Here is a 20362-nt window from a genome sequence, read left to right on the forward strand (position 1 = left end):
CAGTCTCGTTCAGCCGAACAACGCATCAGGCCACCAGAAACAACTACATCATGCCGGAACTGTGTCGATTTGCTAGGCAAGGAAGCAATATAAAGCGACAGACACACGCCATTTCCCAAGAGCGTAGTCGCGGCCACATCTCTGAACGAGCGACAGGAACCATCCAACACGCATCACCCACATGCAGGCCCTCCCGAATTTCGTCGGAGTAATTCACCCATCTTCCAGACAGGCAGAGAATAAAGACGCGCGCCGAGCCTGCCGCCCCAACACGAACGCATTGCACGGCACGCCGAGAGCATGCCCGCAAGGGGCCAACAGCGTAGTTCGAGAAGACGTGACTAGGTCCTCCCCTCGATAGAGGGCCGGCCATTGCACGTGAGTTTGTCGGGACCCGCAGCCCGACACTAATCACGCCTCACTTCGTTGCGTGCGGTTCGAAAACGGACCGGTCGAAGTCGAAAGAGAGGCAGCAGGTGCCTCTTCGTGAATCGGTCACCAAGTCGACACGGTGAAGCCGTCGACGCCCCGCAAATCGATACCCAACTGATGTCGAACGCGGTGGTCGCCGCCGGCATTACGGAATCGGTTACAGCTTCAGTTCCGGTCGGACGTCCAAACTCGATCTCGCACAAACGCAGCTGAACGTGGCGACGCGGCGCACCCGCCCTCCCGACCTTCGGACATTGTCACTTCCGTCCACCCTGTGAGCAGCAGGCGGCATCGCGGCCGCCACAGCAGCGAGCCGGCCGGCCGCCACAGCAGCGAGCCGGCCGGCCGCCCGGAGGCGCGACGGCCGCCGACGTGAGACGAGTCGGGGCCCGCGCCTGCTGCGTTCGGCTCACGCGCCGCCTGACGGTGCGATCCAGCACAGGGTCGAGAGGGGCGGGGCGCCGCGGCCGCAGCCGTCCGCCAGTGCCGGGCCAGATCTCGCCGGGAGTCGATAGCGGCGCTCCGCCCGTACCGCCGGCTAACTAAAGCTACAGTACTCGGCTAACGAAACAAACACTTCTCGAACGCACACCAACGCCCCCACGCAAACGAACATAAATAAACACAATGTGATTGTTCCAGAATGCAAAACAGTCAAAAATAGGTTCTTTCGTCGCAATAGGCTTTGGTATAAATAGCGCGTGGGCCGGGCGCCGCTTGGCCGAGCGCCGGAGGTCATCACCGGATGCTGGTAAACAGGTTCAGCGCCGACTTGGATTCCTTCTGGCTGCGCGCCTTGCTGAAAATGTTCCAGAAGCGGAGCGTCTCGTCGCCGGCGCCTGTGACGATGGCCTCGCCGTCCGGCGACATGGCCAGGTACAGCACGCGGTACGTGTGGCCGGTCAGCTTGGCCACCTGGCTCAGGCCCGGGTACTTCCACACCAGGATCTGGTTCTGGGAGTAGCCGTGCGTGCTCACCAGCTCGGAGGCGTGCTTGGACCACGACAGGTTGCACACCTGCCGGGACACGTTCACGGCAAGTGGTCAGGAGGGGCGGTACAGCCCGGGCGCGACACGTACACAGACGGTGCCGATCCAAGTTCCGTTGATAAGTTTGGCGTGGGGAAAGGGTAAGCACGCCACGAGCTGGTCAAATAAGACGGTGGCCAATTTGGAGATTTGGCTCACAAACGGCACTGGATCACAAGCTCAGTGATGTGACAGAGGGGCTGAGTGGAAGAGACCGCGAGCCAGCGGACGCAGGGCTGGCCGGCTGGAAGGAGGGCCACTGTTACCTGCGAGCCGGTGTCCACACACTGCATGGACTGCTCTGTGAGCGTGTTCCAGAAGCGGATGCACTTGTCGGCCGTGCCGCCGCCGCTGGCCAGTAGGCCGTGCTGATGAGGCGACCAGGCGATAGCTGCGGACCATGACCACCCAGTCAGCGCGACACAGGGCGGACCGATCACCAGTCCATTCACGGACCACGTCATCTAGTCCGCACGACACGGGGCGCACCGATTACCCACTCAGCCCATTGACGGACCATGAACTCCAATCACCCAAACATGGGTGTCATAAAACGACCAAGTCGATAGGAAGTTTTCACATTCCAATCTAAAATGATAAGGGCGGCACCTGCATGCCAGTTACTATGAGGTCACGTATTGCGCAACCTCGGGACGGCAAAGTGGCGTGTTGTGTAGGTCCAGGCTCCCAAGCGGGGCTGAAATGTCGCTGCGTACCATTGCCAGGGCCGAGATGTTACAACGGGACGGGAGCAGGAGGTTGGGTCTGTACACCCAGATTGTGGCGACGCCTTTTGTAGGAGGACCAGCGCCGGACTATTTATAACGCCGCTGAAGGTAGCCGAACCGTCAGCAAAGGGCGTGTGTCCGGATATGGTCTCACAATGTTTGCCGCGGAATTGCGGACGACGCAAGCAGACATGCCGCGGTCGGCGCGTGCCTCCCAGCGGGTGTCGTCGCGCAGAGATGGGCGCGCGGCTCACCTTTGACGGCGGCGACGTGGTCCGTGTAGGTCTGCACCGGGGTAGTCGAGTGCATGTTCCACACGTACAGCTTGTTATCGTTGCCTCCGGAGGCCAGGCACTGGTTGTCAGGAGACCACTTCAGGCCGCACACCTACCGAAGCGGAAGACAATGGCGGCGTCCGTCACAATCGGCTGCTACGCTTCGCAGCGAGCACCCAGAGGTACTCTTGCAGAACCGGCATCCATCCACGACATTTATCCAGAAGACCACATTATGCAGGGCTGTTTTTCAAAACACTACCCACACGCTCCTCAATGCATACATGTGTTTCTTGGTGTGGGAACAAAACATTAGCCGTGTATTTCACGTTCTGACAACAACGCCTACAGCCTCTCCAGTCTTGGTCGATATAATCTGTTCCATGGCACGCAATTTGTGAAATGTTCCCACGACAGAGATGACGTATACCCGAAGATCGACGGCCGAAGCCAAAAGTCACACCACATACAAAGCCTTTCCTCCATCGGGACCCCCCACCTGAGGTCCCCCACATTGGGATTCCCCCCCCCCCCCCCACACACACACGACCTCGCTGAGGTCGTGCACGAGCATTTTAAACCAAGAGCTAAATCACCAGCCGCACCCTCGACATCTACCCGAAGCGCGCCGCGGTGGATCCTGCCGCTGCGGGCGGCGGGCGGGCCGAGCCCGCGTGACCCACCTCCTGGCGGTGACCGGTCATCTTGCGCTCCGGCACGGCGCTGGGCAGACGCACGTCCCGCTGCAGGATGACCCGGTCCCGGCTGCCCGAGCACAGCGTGTCGCCGTTCCAAGCCAGCGCGCCCACGCGCGCCGTGTGCCCGGCCAGCTGGTTCAGCCGCTTGGCCTGCGACACGTCCCACACCTGGACGTAGCCCTTGTTGGTGCCCACCGACACCAGGTTACCCTGGCGAAGTAGCCGCCGGTCAGTGGCGTCGTCGGCCGGGGCATGGGCCACGGTGACAGCGAACGACACCAGACGTTACTAGGGGCCAAAGTTATGTGTGTGTGTTTATGGTGGGAAACATGCAACAGTGAGGACATGGTGCATAGAAGGTCGTGTGCTTATGATATAAATTATAAACCACCACAAACTTTTCGCTCGATGCTTGATTCACGCTCACATGTCCAAAAAAGCAACGCGGCGCGCGTCGTCACGCACCATTTGATGTAATGCCAGCAGCTACACTGGCCATACTAGGCCCATGGCATAACCAGGACCCGAACCACTATCTATTACATTTCTGGTATGCTGCAGGTGGTATCCCCCGTCACAAAACTACGACTCCAGAGGCCCCCACCCTCCCCTTCCTAACAAAACAAGCCCTCACGTCTCCCGGTTGAAGGAAGCCTCGACAGCCGCCTCAGGACCGTCATGTCCACAGGCTGAGGGACACCCTAGGCAGCCGCCTGAGGACCGTCCCGTCCCCAGGCTGAGGGACCGCCTCGGCAGCCGCCTGAGGACTGTCACGTCCCCAGGCTGAGGGACACCCTAGGCAGCCGCCTGAGAACCGTCACGTCCCCAGGCTGAGGGACAGCCTCGGCAGCAGCCTGGTGACCGTCCCGTCCCCAGGCTGAGGGACAGCCTCGGCAGCAGCCTGGTGACCGTCACGTCCCCAGGCTGAGGGACAGCCTCGGCAGCAGCCTGGTGACCGTCACGTCCCCAGGCTGAGGGACAGCCTCGGCAGCCGCCTGAGGACCGTCACGTCCCCAGGCTGAGGGACCGCCTCGACAGCCGCCTGAGGACCGTCACGTCCCCAGACCGCCTCGGCAGCCGCCTGAGGACCGTCACGTCCCCAGGCTGAGGGACAGCCTCGGCAGCCGCCTGAGGACCGTCACGTCCCCAGGCTGAGGGACCGCCTCGGCAGCCGCCTGAGGACCGTCACGTCTCCAGGCTGAGGGACAGCCTCGGCAGCCGCCTGAGGATCGTCACGTCCCCAGACTGAGGGACCGCCTCGACAGCCGCCTGAGGATCGTCCCGTCTCCAGGCTGAGAGACAGCCTCGGCAGCCGCCTGAGGACCGTCACGTCCCCAGACTGCCTCGGCAGCCGCTTGCGGACCGTCACGTCCCCAGGCTGAGTGCTCCGCGCCCCGGTTGCCCTCACCCGTTCGTTCCAGGAGACGGAGGTGACCGAGTCGCCATCGACGGCCAGGTCGCAGAGCCGGGTCACCTGGGAGGTGTGGGCCGACCACAGGTACACGCAGTGGTTCAGACCGACACACACCACGTTCAGCGCCGACCAGTCCACCAGGTTCAGGTAGAAGTCGTCCTGTAGGTCCGGCGCGTCCAGCACCTGCGGCACCGCGGGCCCGGTCAGCGCGCGGGTCCAGCGTCAGGTCACGGACAGCGGGGCGTCGGCCGCGCCGCGCAGCCGACGCCGCCAGCCAGCGAACTCGGCACGCCACCATTAGTGGATCTTTCGACGCTAGATACATCACTACAAAAAGCTACCCTGGTGTCCAGCAAACTACCGAACGGACATACTATCAACACCATAGTGATCAGCACTTCAGCAGCTGATGGGCCTGCACAACTTTCATCTCACAACAGCATGCTGGATTTGTAAAAAGGGCATCCATACCTACAGCACATTCATTGAAGACGCCTAACACAACGTGCAGCTTAACAACAGCGAGTTGGATTTGTAAAAAGGGCATCCAAACATCCAGCGCATTTCCTGAACACGTCTAGCACGATGTGCAGCCGCTCCATGCACTCGCCTTAAACGGTGCCTTGGAGATTTTGCGGACGGCCTTGCGCGGTGAGCGCAGCAGGGCCTGGCTGGGGCTGCTGACCGGCGAGAGCGAGTAGGGCGAGCAGGGCTCGCAGAGCTGCGTCCGGCGGGACCGGTACTGGGCACACGTAAACACACATACTTGGCGGCGGATCAGGGGGTCACCGATGTATGGTACCCGACAGACATCAGCGTCAGCAAGGGTATGAAAGCCCTCGCAAACAATTGGCCTCACAATGCTGACTGGCACGGGCACGTTGTAACTGAAACCCTTCACACGAGCAATGCCGTTACGGCAGTGGTCACTCCTGACGGATCATCCATGGCGTTCTCAGCATTGTCATTGCATCAGACACGGGCAATATGCACCCATAAGCGGCCATCCCGACAGAAATGCAGCGATACCGTACGCCGCGCCAGCATAACACAGCGATGCCGCTAAACATGAGGCGGAGGGCAAACGTCGCATCGGGCCTGGGCCATACTCACGTGGAACATGTTCTGCGACTGGGCGGGCGAGAGCACGCGCCGGCTGCTGTCGTCCTCCTGCAGGCGCAAGTCGTCGATGCCCGCGTCCAGCAGTTCATTCTTCAGCAGGCAGGTGTAAGCGAGGCCATCTTTGCCCGACTCGTTGTCACGCGCCTTTCGCGCCGCATAAATGGATCGGGCGTTTTCCTACAGGGAGAGCGCGGTGCGGTAAGACGGTCGAAGGTATCGGTCACAATTTGGCCGTGAGCTTACTGCTAGACAAGCAGTGTCCAATGAGTAATGTAGTGTTTCAATATTTGGTCACTTGGGTGGCAGGGACATTTAAATTTGTGATGCTTTTAGACCACCGGCTTGGGGTTGCGGCTTTTGCTTGCTGCCCCCCCCCCCCCCCCCTGTCTGCCCCCGCTCAAATACGGTCCATTAGCATTGCGCCGGGCGGCGGTCAGGTCAGCATCAAGTGCCTCAGGCTTGATGCAATGGGCCGGACAGGCCGGATGTCTACGTTCGGAATCTAATGGCATGCACTCACGTTTTTATCCTGCCCACCCTTATGGATGAATTTGGGAACACCGGCAATGCATACATCACGGAAGCCACATATCGTGGGGCCGGGGTCGTACAGTCGTGGCATCCCGGGAGACGCATCTGGCGGGGGCCGTCGCACCTGGACGTTGTTGAAGTTGATGTGCCAGCGGGCGCCCGCGCGCGCCGGGATGAAGCGGTCGCCGTAGCGCTCCTTGTGCGGCGAGCTGGTCGGCGACTTGACCGGCGAGGCGGCCGGGCTGGTTAGCTTGGCCGGCGAGGCCAGCGACGGCCGGTTCGGCGTACGGGTCAGGCGCCGCTCGTACTCCTGGTCCATCTGTGACGCGGAGCACCGCCAGCCGATCTGATGCTAAGTGTGGTTCTCGCGTGCCGCACAGCACGAACATTTTAATTTATTGTGCGTTCTAACACATCTGATGTGGTCAAAGCACAGTCAGACAATGCAATCATGAGGCACCTACAATAATTTTGTCAAATAGCCATGCCAAATGGAAAACCTGTCTTTCAAGAGAATGCCTCCTACATTTTGAGCTATTAAAAAATATCACCTTATGGTGTTATTCCATACTAGTCCGTCATTTCACTTTCTTTACTTGCATTCAGATGCTTGGTTATGGCACTTTTCTGAAGCTATTTGATTTCCAGTATGATCTCCTTCATAACTATTAACACTGTCCAGCACCATGTATGTAGAACAAAACGTGATTCGCGGTCGAAACTTGAACTGAACGCGCAGCGTTGCTCGACAGCAAGTGGAGCGGGTTGGTGCTCGAGATCGTGTCGATGTACACCAGACACGAAATACTCGGAATTTTATGTATCTTGGTCTTGAGCATCGCACGACCCACACAGTGGTAGTAGTTGCATGACATTTCTGGCATTATGCGTACCTCAATGGCCTTGAAAGCCTGTAGAAAATACTCTGTAGGGGTTTGCAAACATCTGGCTCAGAAACCAAGGTAAGAATGCCTTTAACAAGGGCAGGGTTGCAAACTGCATTAAATGATCTTTAAAGTGTCCATCTCAGTTCAAAACCCCATAAAATGAGGAAAATTTCCTTTAAAGGATATAGAATGTCATGGGAAGGCCCCTTGCATGAAATGAAGTCCCTGGGACTATGACAGTTACTAGGCACGTCAGAAATAAACAAGAACAGTTGACCCTGTGCTGGCTTGGGAGCCCATTCCCAAGCTGAAACAAAACCAGGACCTGAAAGCATCTTTCAGAGGACCCCTTCATTGGCTCGGGTCATTTACATCATAAGCAAGGGCCATTTGGATATATCTGATTTTCTAGAGGGCTTGTCAGCAGTAGAAGAGCTTGGGTCACTTAGATGGTTCTTTTTGTACCAGAATAACACCATCTGATGTTTTTTTTATTTAATCCAAACATTTTTAATGAAAAGATTTATTTGCCTGGAGTTCATTCTAAGCAGCCTTTGTTGTATGAGCAAACTCCCACCATATGATCATGCAATTACAGGTCAACAGCAGAACTTGGTAGCAAAAGATAAGTTTTGAACATTTTTACATACATTAACAAATTGCAATACTTGCCACTGGCCATATTGCCATCTGCAATCACCTAAATTTCAGTGTGGCCACTGCCAACAGCTATACCCATCATGAACAAACAGTGATGACCTAAAGCAACATGAACCCACCCCATTGTGGGTGGATTCACTGGAATACATGTGCTCTACCTAACTACCCACTATGGGTGGACAGATAAGTATGCAGGTGATTTACCCAACTGAGCTAGGGTGGACAAATGTGTGTGGCGTGGCATATTGATTTTCAAGGCAGCAATACATTAACAAATATGCTATATTCACTGGTACTTTTAGCTCCAGCAAAACAGTTTTTACAGAAAGTTAAAATTCCCAGTCACCTATATAAAGCAATCATGATAATCAATAACAAATGACAAATTCATTAATTTATCTTAAATTCAGTCCACAGTGATACCCTAACCAGGAATTCCTCCAATGACAGTGGGCAGGATGTGAAAATAATCTTTATGTCCTTGATAGCAATTTCAGACAAATATGGCTTATCTTTATGTTGGTTCAAATCAATATCTGGTCTGCATTTAACTTCCATGCATGTATAAGCTAGGCAAAGCATTATCTGAAAGGTGGTGCTCTCTTCTAAAGGTGCCTTACCAGAAAGACTGGAAGGCTGGCTGTGAAAATACTGAACACCAAAATCTGGAAATCATTCCGCTCTAGACGCTGATGTCTGAGAAACAGCCTAACTGCTGCTGGAACGTCCATTGGCAAAAATTTCAATCACTATGCTTGATGACTATGCAACACCATTCAGCTAAAATTTGAGTCCATCAAGCTCAAGCCATGAAAAACTGTGCTGGGTTTCATGTATTCCTCTGGTTTTAACTCTCTAGCATTTTTTGGCCCAAAATTGATTTTGCAACACCAATATTCCTTGAAACATTGGCTTTCTATCCACTGGACTTGATGCTGACTGCAAGCCAACTCGGAATGTACATGCACTGAAATTATTGGCATGTCACTGCTACACCTGACACATTTGGCACCTGTTGTTGTCTATTGGAATTTTAGGGCATGCTGAACACTGTGACCATTTTGCACCCTTGGCATAACATGTATTTCTTGTGGTTTGGTTGGACGTTGCTGCAAGGCAACATATTCAAAGTGGAACAGCTAAGAAGAACCCATGATTTTTGGCCCATATTTGGCATAACCCATGTTAGAATCCATGGCGAGAGACATTTTGGCAACATACCCATACTAAAGCACTTTGATTTGTGACCCCAGGAGCAAAAGTAACCACGTCTACCAAATTCAGCACAAGTTATTTTCACAAAAAATGCTCCACGTGAATTCAAAACAGACATGACCTGTATACACTGTAACAAACTTTGTGAGCAATTATCAAAGCTTACGACTTACGACCTTCGAAGATGCAGGCTCTGTGGCAGTTTTGAGCAAAACAGAAGGTTAACAGCAAACTTGGTCATTAATTTCACTACCAGGCAGTTGTCATTATCTCGTTCGGGCACTGTCAGTATTCATTTCGTCGGCGCAAGTCCAAAGACAACCTTCAGCCAGCTATCGATGCGACAAAACCAACGCACTCGATTTATTTCAGACGAACTCAACGGCGCATGCGTGGTGGTCGGAAATCAAACATGCGCCATTTCAAAAACACAATTGTGTTTTAGGAGATCGTCGGCCGGGGTTATCCCCCTTTTTGGCATCTATTAATAAAAACCTACCGAATCTGCCATCAAGAACCCATTTTGAGGGCGCGAAGGGCCCGAAAAGCCGTTTGGAGGTCCCATTAAGGGGCCCGGCCCGCAGGGCCGTGCACTCTAGTGCCAGCCAGAGGGCCCTGCGCGCTGATCAGGGGCCCCCTGAGTCGATAAGGGCCTATATGTCGGTTAGACACCACCGGACACACACAGCCAACTCCGTGGCGGCATGGGCCTGAGGGCTCATTTCCCAAGCAAGGACAAAGCCGGAGCTAGCGATTTACATTGGTCGGTGCCGCAGCGTCTCAGCGCCCAACAGCGCCTAACCCTATGATGGCAAGGGGTCGAGTCGGCAGGAGGCATTGTTCGAGAAGGCCCAAAGAGCCTAGGGTGCTCACCGGTTCCGACAACCAAGGAACCGATTGGGGAGTCTAAGGCCACGAAGGGCTGGTCGGAGTCTTATCCAGGGGGCCGCGGCATGCGGAAACAGGCCCTCAAATTAGTCAGATGGCCCTTTTGTTCGATCGGTGACGGCCTGAGTTGATATGGTTCTATATGTTGGTCGGGTACCGCCAGTACCGCATAGTCGGCTCCGTGTCGGTATGGGCCTGAGGACCAACTTCCTAACCAGCTATAAAACCTGGGCCAGTGGTTTACACTGGTCGGGGGCTTTGTATCTGTCAGGGGCTCACATCTCCTAACAGAGAGTACTGTACTCGCAAGAGCCCCAAGCCGACTAAGGGACGTGTTGGATGGGGCCCGAAGCGGGGCCCGGGCGGCCCTGCCCGGGGCGGGAACTGATGATCAAAGGCCCTGTTGGAGGGCATAAGTGCCTGAAGGACTAGCTGTAGGTCACATCAAGAACTGCGACCCGTGGGGTCGTGACCTGAGATATCAGTCAGAAGTTCCTTTGCACCGTTTGAGGAACCCTTGCGACAATGCGAGTGTCTAAGTCGGCCAAAGATCACGAACGCCGTACAGTCGGCTTTATGCCCGCCTGAGCCCTTAAGACCCATTTCTCAAGCAGGGACGAGGCCGGGGCTCGCGATTTGCATTGTTCGGGATTCTTGCCACAATGAGGGCTCCTGTGTCGGTCAGGGGTCATAGTGCCTAGCAGGGGCCCTGTGACGGCAAGTGGTCCCGAGTCGGAACGGTGTTTGGAGACTCGAAGAGAGGCCGAAGGGTGTCTCGAGACCAAAGGTTAACGACCCGATTGGAAGGCTGAAGGATCCGAAGGTCTGTTGGTCACATAAAGGATCCCCACTCATACGGCACTTATCTCGAATGTCAGTAAAAGGGCCTCTTGCACCGATAGGGACCCCTGAAACATGAAATCCTCTATTTCGTCCAGAGATCTCCAACAACGAACTGTCGGCTCCGTGTTGCACCGAGCTCTTGGAGCCCATTTCCCGAGCAGGATCAAGACCGGACCTGCCATTTACATCTGTCGGGCTCCTTTATTGTTCAGGGGCCCACAGTGCCTGACAGGGTATTCTGTGTCAACAAGAGGTCTCGAATTGATCAGGGGGATACTTGCTCAACAGGGACTGGGACGGCAGTCCAAATGACAGAAGGCCTATTGCGTTGGTCGGGGCTCTCTAAGGCAATGCAAGAGTCTTGTGCCAGTCAGGGCCCAGCGTGCCAAATGGTGGGCCCTCCAGCCCAGTTCCAGCACGGGCCCGTTGAATCTTACTGGAAATTACCAATTATTTGACTACCTGCAGTAGGGTGTGTCATCCAGGGGGTGAATCTCTTGGAATCAGCTGAGACAAAGTTTTTGCTTGGCACACTGATTTATTATTAAATTTCATTCTGTTGCACCGTACCAATGTTGATATTCGTGAGGCGAACAGTTTTTCTTTGATCGGTCAAGAAAAGCGCATTCCATACTGGCGCCACCTATTTTACGCACTGAGATCATCCTCCAACAAGCCTCAAATCTGCCACTTTGCACACTACTGGTACTTGGGAGATTAAGTGTGAAATAGATATGATGAAGAGCACCAGCAAAGCATTGCCAAACAGCTTTGAAGCCGACTTTTTAGTAAAGGCATTGGTTTTTGGTAAACCCCAAAGCTGTAGAGTTATGAGAATGTCCCAACAGACCGGGTTAGGTTCAAGTTTGTTATTGATAACACATCATTGTGATGTTGATTTGTAATTTATTTACTTTTTGCGCAGGAGATATGGGCTTATAAGTTTAGTTTTGCCGGTACTGAAACATTTCATTCGAACAATTGCATAAACATGCCGAAGGCTACACGGTCGTGCACAAAACATTTTGTAATAGGCCACCCAGCTCGTCTGTCCCACCACCAACTGCCGACTATGGGAAAGCCTTCAGCTACATCAAGTGGCTGAGCGAATCGAAGAGGAATCTCACTAATATTATCTTCAAGACCGCGACGGTAGAAATCAGCGCACTGTACACCAACGAAGCGATTTGTGTTCGTGATCTAAAATACGTGACAAAATTTATGGAGAGGGATTGATATCATCCCAATAGAGCCATCAGCGAGAAATCAAAGAAAGAAAGAGGGTGACACAGAAACGCCACCACCATGAAATTCAACAAGCTTCTTAATGTCGCGAAATACCAGTGCAAGCCTCAGTGCAGCTTTCCATGCCTAGTTGCCTGCGCAGTGTATCAGGAGGAGGTTACCATGAAGGACCAGTGCAGGTACCGGAAGCTTACTCCGGGGTCATATGACCGCGATACGATTGTGACTAGGGAGGCTTGCGAAGTGCGCAGGATGGCCAGACAACTCCAGGGGCGTCGTGGCTCGGCCGCCAGTGAGGCGGTGTCTGCCGCTGAGTCTGAGTCGTCTCCCCCGCCGACTGCTGAGCCCGCGCCACCTGCTGAGCCAGCACTGGCTGCTAGCGTTGACCCCGAGCCTGCTTCGGGACCAAGTGGTTTCAGCGCTGGCGAGTCAGCCGAGAGCATGGATTCTTACACGGTTCCGTAGATGGTACAAGGTGACGTCGCCGCCGATTGTTCGTCCCGGTTGAGACCACTGTCACTGTAGATTATAGCGTCAGGGGTCTGCCCAACCCCGCTCTGACGGTTGGCAGATACGGTGGCTCGAGCCGGGCCGCTGCTGCCATCATCAACGCCTTTCAACAAGACAGCAGAGGCGGACTGGCTACTTGAAATCAAATATTGTAGATCCTAAGATCTGCTGCGCAAGATACAGAGCAAGGAAAAAGACGGCTCGTTAAAATTTTGAAGCAATCCACGAGTCAGGTTTGACCATCCTCTACTCTGACGGCCAGGAAGGCACGACCTGCATGAGCCACACGGAGCCAGGACGAATGCCGCCGAAAAACACGTGGTTGTTATCACTGAGCCTAAGCAGCCGCTACGACTCGTTTTACGTCCGTGCTCGGCCGCGCACTGCACTTGTTCAACGAGCTACTCTCCGTGAGCCCGCAGTGCGACGGTCAACTCAATGTGCTCGGCTGCGATGACACGGCTTTCAATACCGAAACGATAGGCGACGTGTTCCGGCCGTTTAAGCTGGCCAACGAGTCCACCCATACACTAGTTCGTCTGCCAGCTGTACGGCAACTAGCTGAACCTCCTCCATCTGCTGCTGAGCTTAGACGGCACGACCACAGGATCGATTTTTTTCTGGACCCATCGGCAGGACCTGTGCGGAGAGGTCTAGACGTTGTGGCATTCAAGCCTAGATCGGGGCACTTGCCAAACCTGCCGGTCGACCTGATTCAGCAGCTGAGCACCAACTACCAGCTACTGTACCTCCTATCCTCCGGCGTTCAGGACGGCTCTGTCCGAAACGTGACAGCCCAGCGCCAAATCGGGCCATGGAAACATGCCACGTAAATATAAAAACGCATTATTCTCAAATTCATAGCAATGAGTGTTTAAACTTCATCAAGTATCAATGGATATTCCATTTGTTCACTGTTGAGTATTGACTCATTATCATACCTTGTGCCGTAATATCTCGCTTCATGTGCTCGTTTGGTTCATGGTTACTAGAAAATTTGCTGATATGTGTTCCGTCACATTTAAGGGCTCTGGATATCGGCATAATTGCATACACTGAAAGGCGCAACAATTTTTGTATGATCTAGTGCTCAGTTCGTAACGAATTGTTCTAGCATATTCGCTTGTGTTTTCAGATGGTTGAACTGGCCGCTTGCCTGCTCCTAGTTCACATCTCTACCGAGACCTCCAGCAGCGCTCTCAAGGACCTCGTCCAGTGCGTGGTCGGCCGCTATCTGTCGGCATGGTCCGCCATCCGGCAAAGCAGCAGCTGCTACTTTGGTTTACGCAACTTGTTCCGGAGCGTCGCGCTGCTCCGCGAGCTGCCACGGCATACAAAGGTCACGATGCAGCCAGACCTACAGCGTAACGGGTACTGGATTCGTCCGGAACAGCTACTGCTGGACATGGTGTGGGATGAGAATCGCATGATACGCGAACAGGCGGTTCCGATCGTCGCGCCGCTCGTGAGCAGCAAACCGAGGGTCTTCTTCAGCCCATGGTCTTCGCCATCTCAACGATAAGCTTTAATGCCCGTGAGGCCCACCGAACTGATCCCTGGCACGGATCAGTCACACAGTCTCCACTGCGAGACCTCAGCGACTGCGAGCTGCGGAACAAAGTGCAGGCTCCGCTGGCCATCTCGCCCTATCTGGTTTACCCAAGGAGTGCAATCAGCCCCGCACTGCCGAGGACGTCTTGGGCTGGAGCTGGAGCTTCGGCAGCATGTGTGGGGCCTAGCTGCGACGGTATTTCTGCTACTGTGCGATCTCTGCCAACACGCGTTTTGGGTTTCCAGACTGTGAGCAGCTGCTGTTTGGGTCGGTGCATCGAATACGCAGGGTCGGCAGGGGGCAAGATGTGCATGGGATTGTCCTTCACGCCCCCCCCCCCCCCCCCGCTCCTCTGCGCCCGTGGTGCAGGCTGTCGAACTTGCTAAATGTATTACATTGTACACCAGACAATATATTCTAAGTCATATGTTATGCATAGTTATATTTGCATCACGTGCATTGTCTTAGAGAAATGAGTCTAAAGCGATTTTAACCAGCATACTCGTACAATGAGTTCATGCTCAACGGCACATAAAGTTCCCGCCAAATGGCAATCAATCGGGCAATGTCTGATCCGCACATTAGACCTTAGACCGGGATATTCTCGTACGGCAGGTTAAAGGGCATCGGTAGCATCGTTTCTATACGCAAAGGTATTTTGTGTCGTTTGCCGCCCACAGCTTGGTATTGCCTGCGGCGGCGGACGTCGCCCAGCGTTGGGTGACTGCAACGCCGGGCGTCTGCTTGCGGCGATATTTCGATCAACTCGCGCTTCATGAATTTGAGTTTTTGGGAAGACATTTTGCTATGCCGTGTACTTTTAGGCTCCTGTGCCAAAGAATTTCTTTGTCTCGCTTGGTTTTGCTACTGATGACACATCCTAACCTGCAGTGATCAGAGATACTGTTGCGTCAATGAGGGTTTCTGCGTTGATCCAGGGTCAACTGCGCAGGTCAGGAGGCCTCCCGCGTCGGGGAGTGGACCAATGTGATATGACGCATTCCTCTAAGGGCCTCCGGATTGGTCCGGGGATCCCGCCCGTGTCACCAGAATGACGGTCGGAAGGAACACACGGTGGGACAGAATGACCCTTCGGCCCTTGACCGGGAAGAATAATATACCCCTTAGTGTTCTACTTAAGGGGCCCCTTTCGCGGAAATAAATAAGGGTATCGTTAGTGTTGAATGGAGTTGGGCGACAATACTTCAAAAACGCATAAGGCCATCCCATGTTTGCCTGGAAACGTTCATTCTTTCGCAGCATCGACTAGTGAAACAAATAACATCAGACGGCTTGAGCCAGCGCGCCAGTTGCCGAGTGCAGCATGCGTTAACCACTGCGCGACTGGGAAACCAGGGATAAATGGTTCGATTCCTCGCGCCTGCCTTCCCTGCCAGGGTGAAAGGTAGGCAACACTATAGAGCCTAAGCAGCTGAGTGCGTCGTATAGCCCCAATGACACGCCCGCAAACTTGGGGAACAAGGATAGTGATGGCATGAGATGCGGTTTCCGTAAAACCGACCGGCAATTGCAAGCAATGCCCATTGGCGCGCGATGTGCCCGCAACAGTGACCATCGTAAAATCATGTTTCTGAATGTCTTTCAAAATCGTTTCACACAGGTTAAAGATTAGACTGTTTGATGTATTTTATGACTTCGAGGCTGTCCTTCGGACAGATTAACAGTTATAGCTACACGAAAGACAGATATTCTATCTTTACTCTTCCAATTCCACCACCAGACTCCAGCACCACTTCGCGGTGCCGTAGATGCCAATCCTTAATCATCACCAATCTAAAAACCGCACAAGTGAAATTGACGCCTGGAATATCTCTAAGTGTGCAATACTTTGTCCTAAAGCGTTCAAATGTGCCTTTTTAAATGCGGTTTCATTTTCATCCGTTTGTTGGCCACGGCATAATATGGACTGTAAGGCCAACGCTGCACAGTCTTTGGAGACTGCAACGCCTGGCGTCGAGGTTTTTGTTGCTAGGACATGCGGACGTGCATGCTCAAAACCGCCTTACAGTTCCAGTTGGTCTCCAGATCGGCATCCAAAGTATCCCCAGACCTCCCCATGCACCCGCCTTAACCCTAGATGACTGCTTTAAACAAAATTTCACTGGTGTTCATTTCTGATGGCACCGATCAGAATGGCTGCGCCGTACCGGCGAAAAAAAGCGCTTGGTATGCGTCATTTTAGCTCAGTGACCTCCTCTGACCTGCAAAAGCTTCAGATAAGATGTCTGTTAACGTTCCTGTGGCCAACAAATTCGAAAGAGGCATTAAAAGATACCACCCCACTCGACACGTTTTTCGGTGAAGAAAAAGTTTGTTTTTTACTTCGGTCCGACCTTCGTACTCGCCCAAGTGAAATGGAATTAGTTGTAATCCTTACTTCAGTTGGCTGATTGCCTAAAAAAACAAGCTCAAAGCTTAATGGTTTCGTTCAAAGGGAGCGTCCCATCTTTGGGGCATAGTTCAAACAAATACTCTGGTGAAACCTGAAGACAAGTTATGTCTGACAGATTCGATGCGTCAACCCGAAAAATCCGTCGCTTTGAGACGATCTGGGTACCAATGAACAAACAAGTTAGACGGAAATGGAAGGATTGGGAGAAGTCAATTAAATTTTGAAACCTGGACGCCCTGTGCCTTGGACAACCCGTAAAAGCTGCCGCATATTTCAGTCTATTTTGTTTTTGTCCCTGTCTACTTTATCTGTGCTTTCTTGTAGACAACCTGACAACATTCGCAGGCTGGCAGAACATATGAGGAAGCCGGTATGACAAAAACATGACTTGCGTTCAAGATACCACTTGGTGCGAAATGACTATGGTACTAATAATGATGTGTTAAGGCACCTCGTCGAGAAATAGTTAGGGGAAGTTTGCTGTCTTTTTGCCCATTGATTCTATTTTTGCTCACATGCATTAGGGGGGGGGGGGGGCTGGCTCTGGCTCAGAGGAGCATGGGAGCGGAAGGCCCAAGTGTCCATTAGGGGGGGGGGGGGCTGGGAGTGCTCAGGCCTCTCGAAAGTATATAAAGCAACGACCATTGAATGAAACACCACGCTCCGGAATTTAAACGCAGATTGAGGGTGACAAATACAACAGTAATCCTCAGCATCTCCTTGAATACTGAAGTTCAGCGCTTGCTATGGTGCACTTGTAGTGACATTACCTGTGACAAAATGGCTGAAAATTAGGAGCTCAACGAAGCCAATCAAGAGGGCCGATCGTTTGGAACTGCCGCACCCACACTGCCAAGTGTTATCGGTGTTATGTATAACGGCTGCGAAAACGTGAGACCTTCGCTCATACGCCTAACACGTGTCCTACCGCAGGAACAATGACATGCAGTCAATCTCGCGGCGCGGCTGCGCTCAAATGAGACTCTATGTCACGCGAATGACTAAGGCTATTCGTCCTATGAGCTCCCTAAGGGCTCGGCGATGTGGTGGCATTCGGGGGTTTCGGAGAGCTACCGTCGCCAGTCGGTTGCGCTGGAGCGAGCTGTCACAGGCGGTGACGATCGGATCGGACCGTCACAGGCGGTCACGGTCGCATCGGACCGTCAAAGGCGGTCACGGTCAGATCGGACGGCGCGTGCGTGAGCCCCGAGAGGGGGTCTCTCTCGGATGGCGGTGCGCGCGGGCACGTCCATCGCATGAGAGAACGGTCCACGGAATGTGATCGCGTTTGGATTTGTGGCTTCACATCGGGCTGGTACCTGGGACACACTGGTAGCACCGGTCACATTGGTAGCACCGGTCTGGTAGCTGTGAGCCATCGGCGAGCGTGGCGCAAGTATGCCTTCGAGTGCGGCCGGTATTACTAAACACCCGGTTCTGGTCTGCTTGGTGTGAAGCACAGTGAATTTTCGTCTGGAGCCATCGCCGCGCCGAGATTTGAAACCTGTGTTGCGATTTTGGGAGCATGAGGGCACCACAGTCAGTTACAACTAGCAGTGCCATGATATCACTCGAAGGATGACATCGTTTCGTGGTAGAAATGACGTCATGAACACATTATTAGTTTGACTGGGATTCGAACATGTCTGGCGAACATATTTTATTCAACGTCATATACACACGCACACCCACCCACCCACACACCCACACACCCACACACACACCCACACACACCCACACACACACACACACACACACACACACACACACACACACACACACACACACACACACACACACACACACACACACACACAATGATTCGATGATATACTCGGTGTTCATTACAGTATTATAGGCTACCAGCAAACTAGCAGTCGGCTGCTGTAAGTGCTGTGTGGTACCCACCATCTGCCGTTGTCTTCGCATGTTATTGTCGTGGATGATAACTGATTGCTGTGACCTTTTTCTTTGTTTTGTTTTGTTCTGTGCTTCGCTTATGCAGTGTATGCAAGATATGTCTGCAATTTTGTTGCCCTATAACGATGAATTGTTGTCATATATAGATTCAACTATTTGTTTTGATCTCCCTCCCCACAAGTATGCATACAAGGTATCAGACAATTAACGGTATTTCCCCATTTCCCGACCTCTGTTACGATATATGCAAGCCGAATATCTAGACACTAATGCAACAAAGAGTAGTACTACGGAGTGCTTTGTGAGGATACCCAACTGCAACTGAAAGGAAAACTAGCAATTGAGTACGTCACTTGTGCATGCTCAACTATAATCGATGCGGCGTGCGATAATGTCCTGGTCGCAAAAGCAGGTGAAATATCGCCGGGCTAGGACCCGCTCGATATTTCTTTGAGTCACCTCGCTCTTTGCGGAATGCGGCGTCCGCGGAGGTGTAATTTCCATGAATGCACGAGGTCGCTTACCGACAATGCAACGTTGTTTATAGCCCTGTTCACCGTCTTGCAGGCCGCCCTGTGGCTGTTGAAAGGCAAACGCCATCAGTAGGAGACCTCTGTGCCTCAGAAAGTGAGGCTCGTAGCGGTCAATCGATATGGCGAGTGAGCTCGATGGTGGCGCGGTACCGGCAGCTCGTCCGCCAGTCTCGCAGCACCCGCCGAGATGCAGGCCGGGCCGGCGGAGAGTAGCCAGCAGCGGCCGGCGGGCCCCGTCCGTGTCGTGCTGCGCAGCACCGCCCGAGCGGCGCTGCTGCTGCTGCTGCTGGCGCTGCTGGGCCAGCAGATGCTGGAGTACCGCTCGCAGCCGCTCAGCTCGACTGTGGTGCGGCGGCAGGCGGCGTTCCCCCGGCTCACGCTCTGCCCCGGCGGCGACTTGGAGGACGGTGTGCTGCTGCACGAGTACCGCCGATTGGCAGCCGGCGAGCTCAGCGTCGCCGAGCTCTACAACCGGATCACGCTGGAGATGCTGGACGTCAGATTCAACCAGCTGATAGTCAGCGGCGCGAGGTATCTCACCAGTTACCTGCCCGGTTCGGGGCAGCTGGGATCATGGCGGCAGCGCTACCACCTCTCGCTGGGAGGCAGCGCCGCCAGGCCGATGCGCTGTCTCACATTCGAGCCCAGCGCGTACCTGCACGCGCGCGGCGGCAGCGAGATCATTGCCGAGCTGAACCTGGGCGTCCCGAGCCCTCTTCGCCAGGGGGAACGTCTCCTTCAGGCTGCACGTGCACGGGCCTGATGAGCCGAACGTGGGCGACCTCTCGGCACCGGAGCTGCACGTGCACGTGCCGACCACCACGTCCGTGGAGCTGCGGTCGGGCCGCGTCGACGGGTACCGTGTGACGGCGCGGCTGCGGCGGCTGGTCAGCGTGCGCCGCCGGCCCTGCCGCGACGAGCCTCACTACTCGGAGACGCACTGCCTGAAGGAGTGCCTGTGGCGGCGGCTGGCGGCGCACACCGGCTGCCGGCTGCCGCACATGGTGTCGGCCGGCGTCTATCTGCCCGATCTGCGCGGCCCGCTGGACCATCTGCCGGTCTGCACGCGGCTCGTGCAATATGACAAGCTGCAAAACACCACAATGTATCCGACGCCGCCGCCAGACACGTGGTGCCTGAGAGCGAGTTTCAGCTGGAGCCGGCCGCGGTACCCGCGCGACCTGGCGGCCCCGGCGGCCACGACGGCGGCCTTCGCGCATGATACGGACAAGATGGCAGCGGTTTCGTCCCATGCCCTGGGTAATGTCTCTGTTTCTCGTGTGCGGCGCGCCCCGGAGCTGTCACTACCAAGGTCAAGATCAAAGTCACTGCCACTGGGTCCGCCCACTTGGTTTCCCCGGCCGGAGGGAGCCGAAATGTTTCTGCCTGAGAATGTGCTGAAGGACTTGCGAGGCTGCGGGTGCCTGCCAGCCTGCCGAAAGGTTGTCTACGACCTGCGCCAGGAGC

General features: G+C 54.3%; 1 protein-coding gene across 3 annotated transcripts; it reads right to left on the minus strand.

Moving 5' to 3' along the window:
- Positions 1 to 819: 819 nt before the first annotated feature.
- On the minus strand, positions 820 to 9326 carry fzr (fizzy and cell division cycle 20 related). Of its 3 annotated transcripts, none has more exons than XM_037222135.1 (9): positions 9168 to 9326; positions 6354 to 6548; positions 5690 to 5875; positions 5187 to 5318; positions 4571 to 4759; positions 3148 to 3372; positions 2444 to 2576; positions 1728 to 1852; positions 820 to 1449 (listed from the first exon to the last, which is right to left on the minus strand). In XM_037222135.1, exons 2-9 carry the CDS (start codon positions 6546 to 6548, stop codon positions 1171 to 1173), a joined length of 1464 nt encoding a protein of 487 aa, XP_037078030.1. In that variant the 5' UTR covers positions 9168 to 9326; the 3' UTR covers positions 820 to 1170. The 3 variants fall into 3 exon arrangements, with proteins under 3 accessions (XP_037078030.1, XP_037078029.1, XP_037078031.1); XM_037222134.1 differs by having other exon boundaries at positions 9165 to 9326; XM_037222136.1 differs by having other exon boundaries at positions 9158 to 9326.
- Between the last annotated feature and the right edge of the window lie 11036 nt (positions 9327 to 20362).

This window comes from Pollicipes pollicipes, unplaced genomic scaffold, assembly GCF_011947565.3.
Source record: "Pollicipes pollicipes isolate AB1234 unplaced genomic scaffold, Ppol_2.1 Scaffold_4740;HRSCAF=5597_pilon_pilon_pilon, whole genome shotgun sequence".
NCBI classification, from domain to species: Eukaryota; Metazoa; Arthropoda; class Thecostraca; order Pollicipedomorpha; family Pollicipedidae; genus Pollicipes; species Pollicipes pollicipes.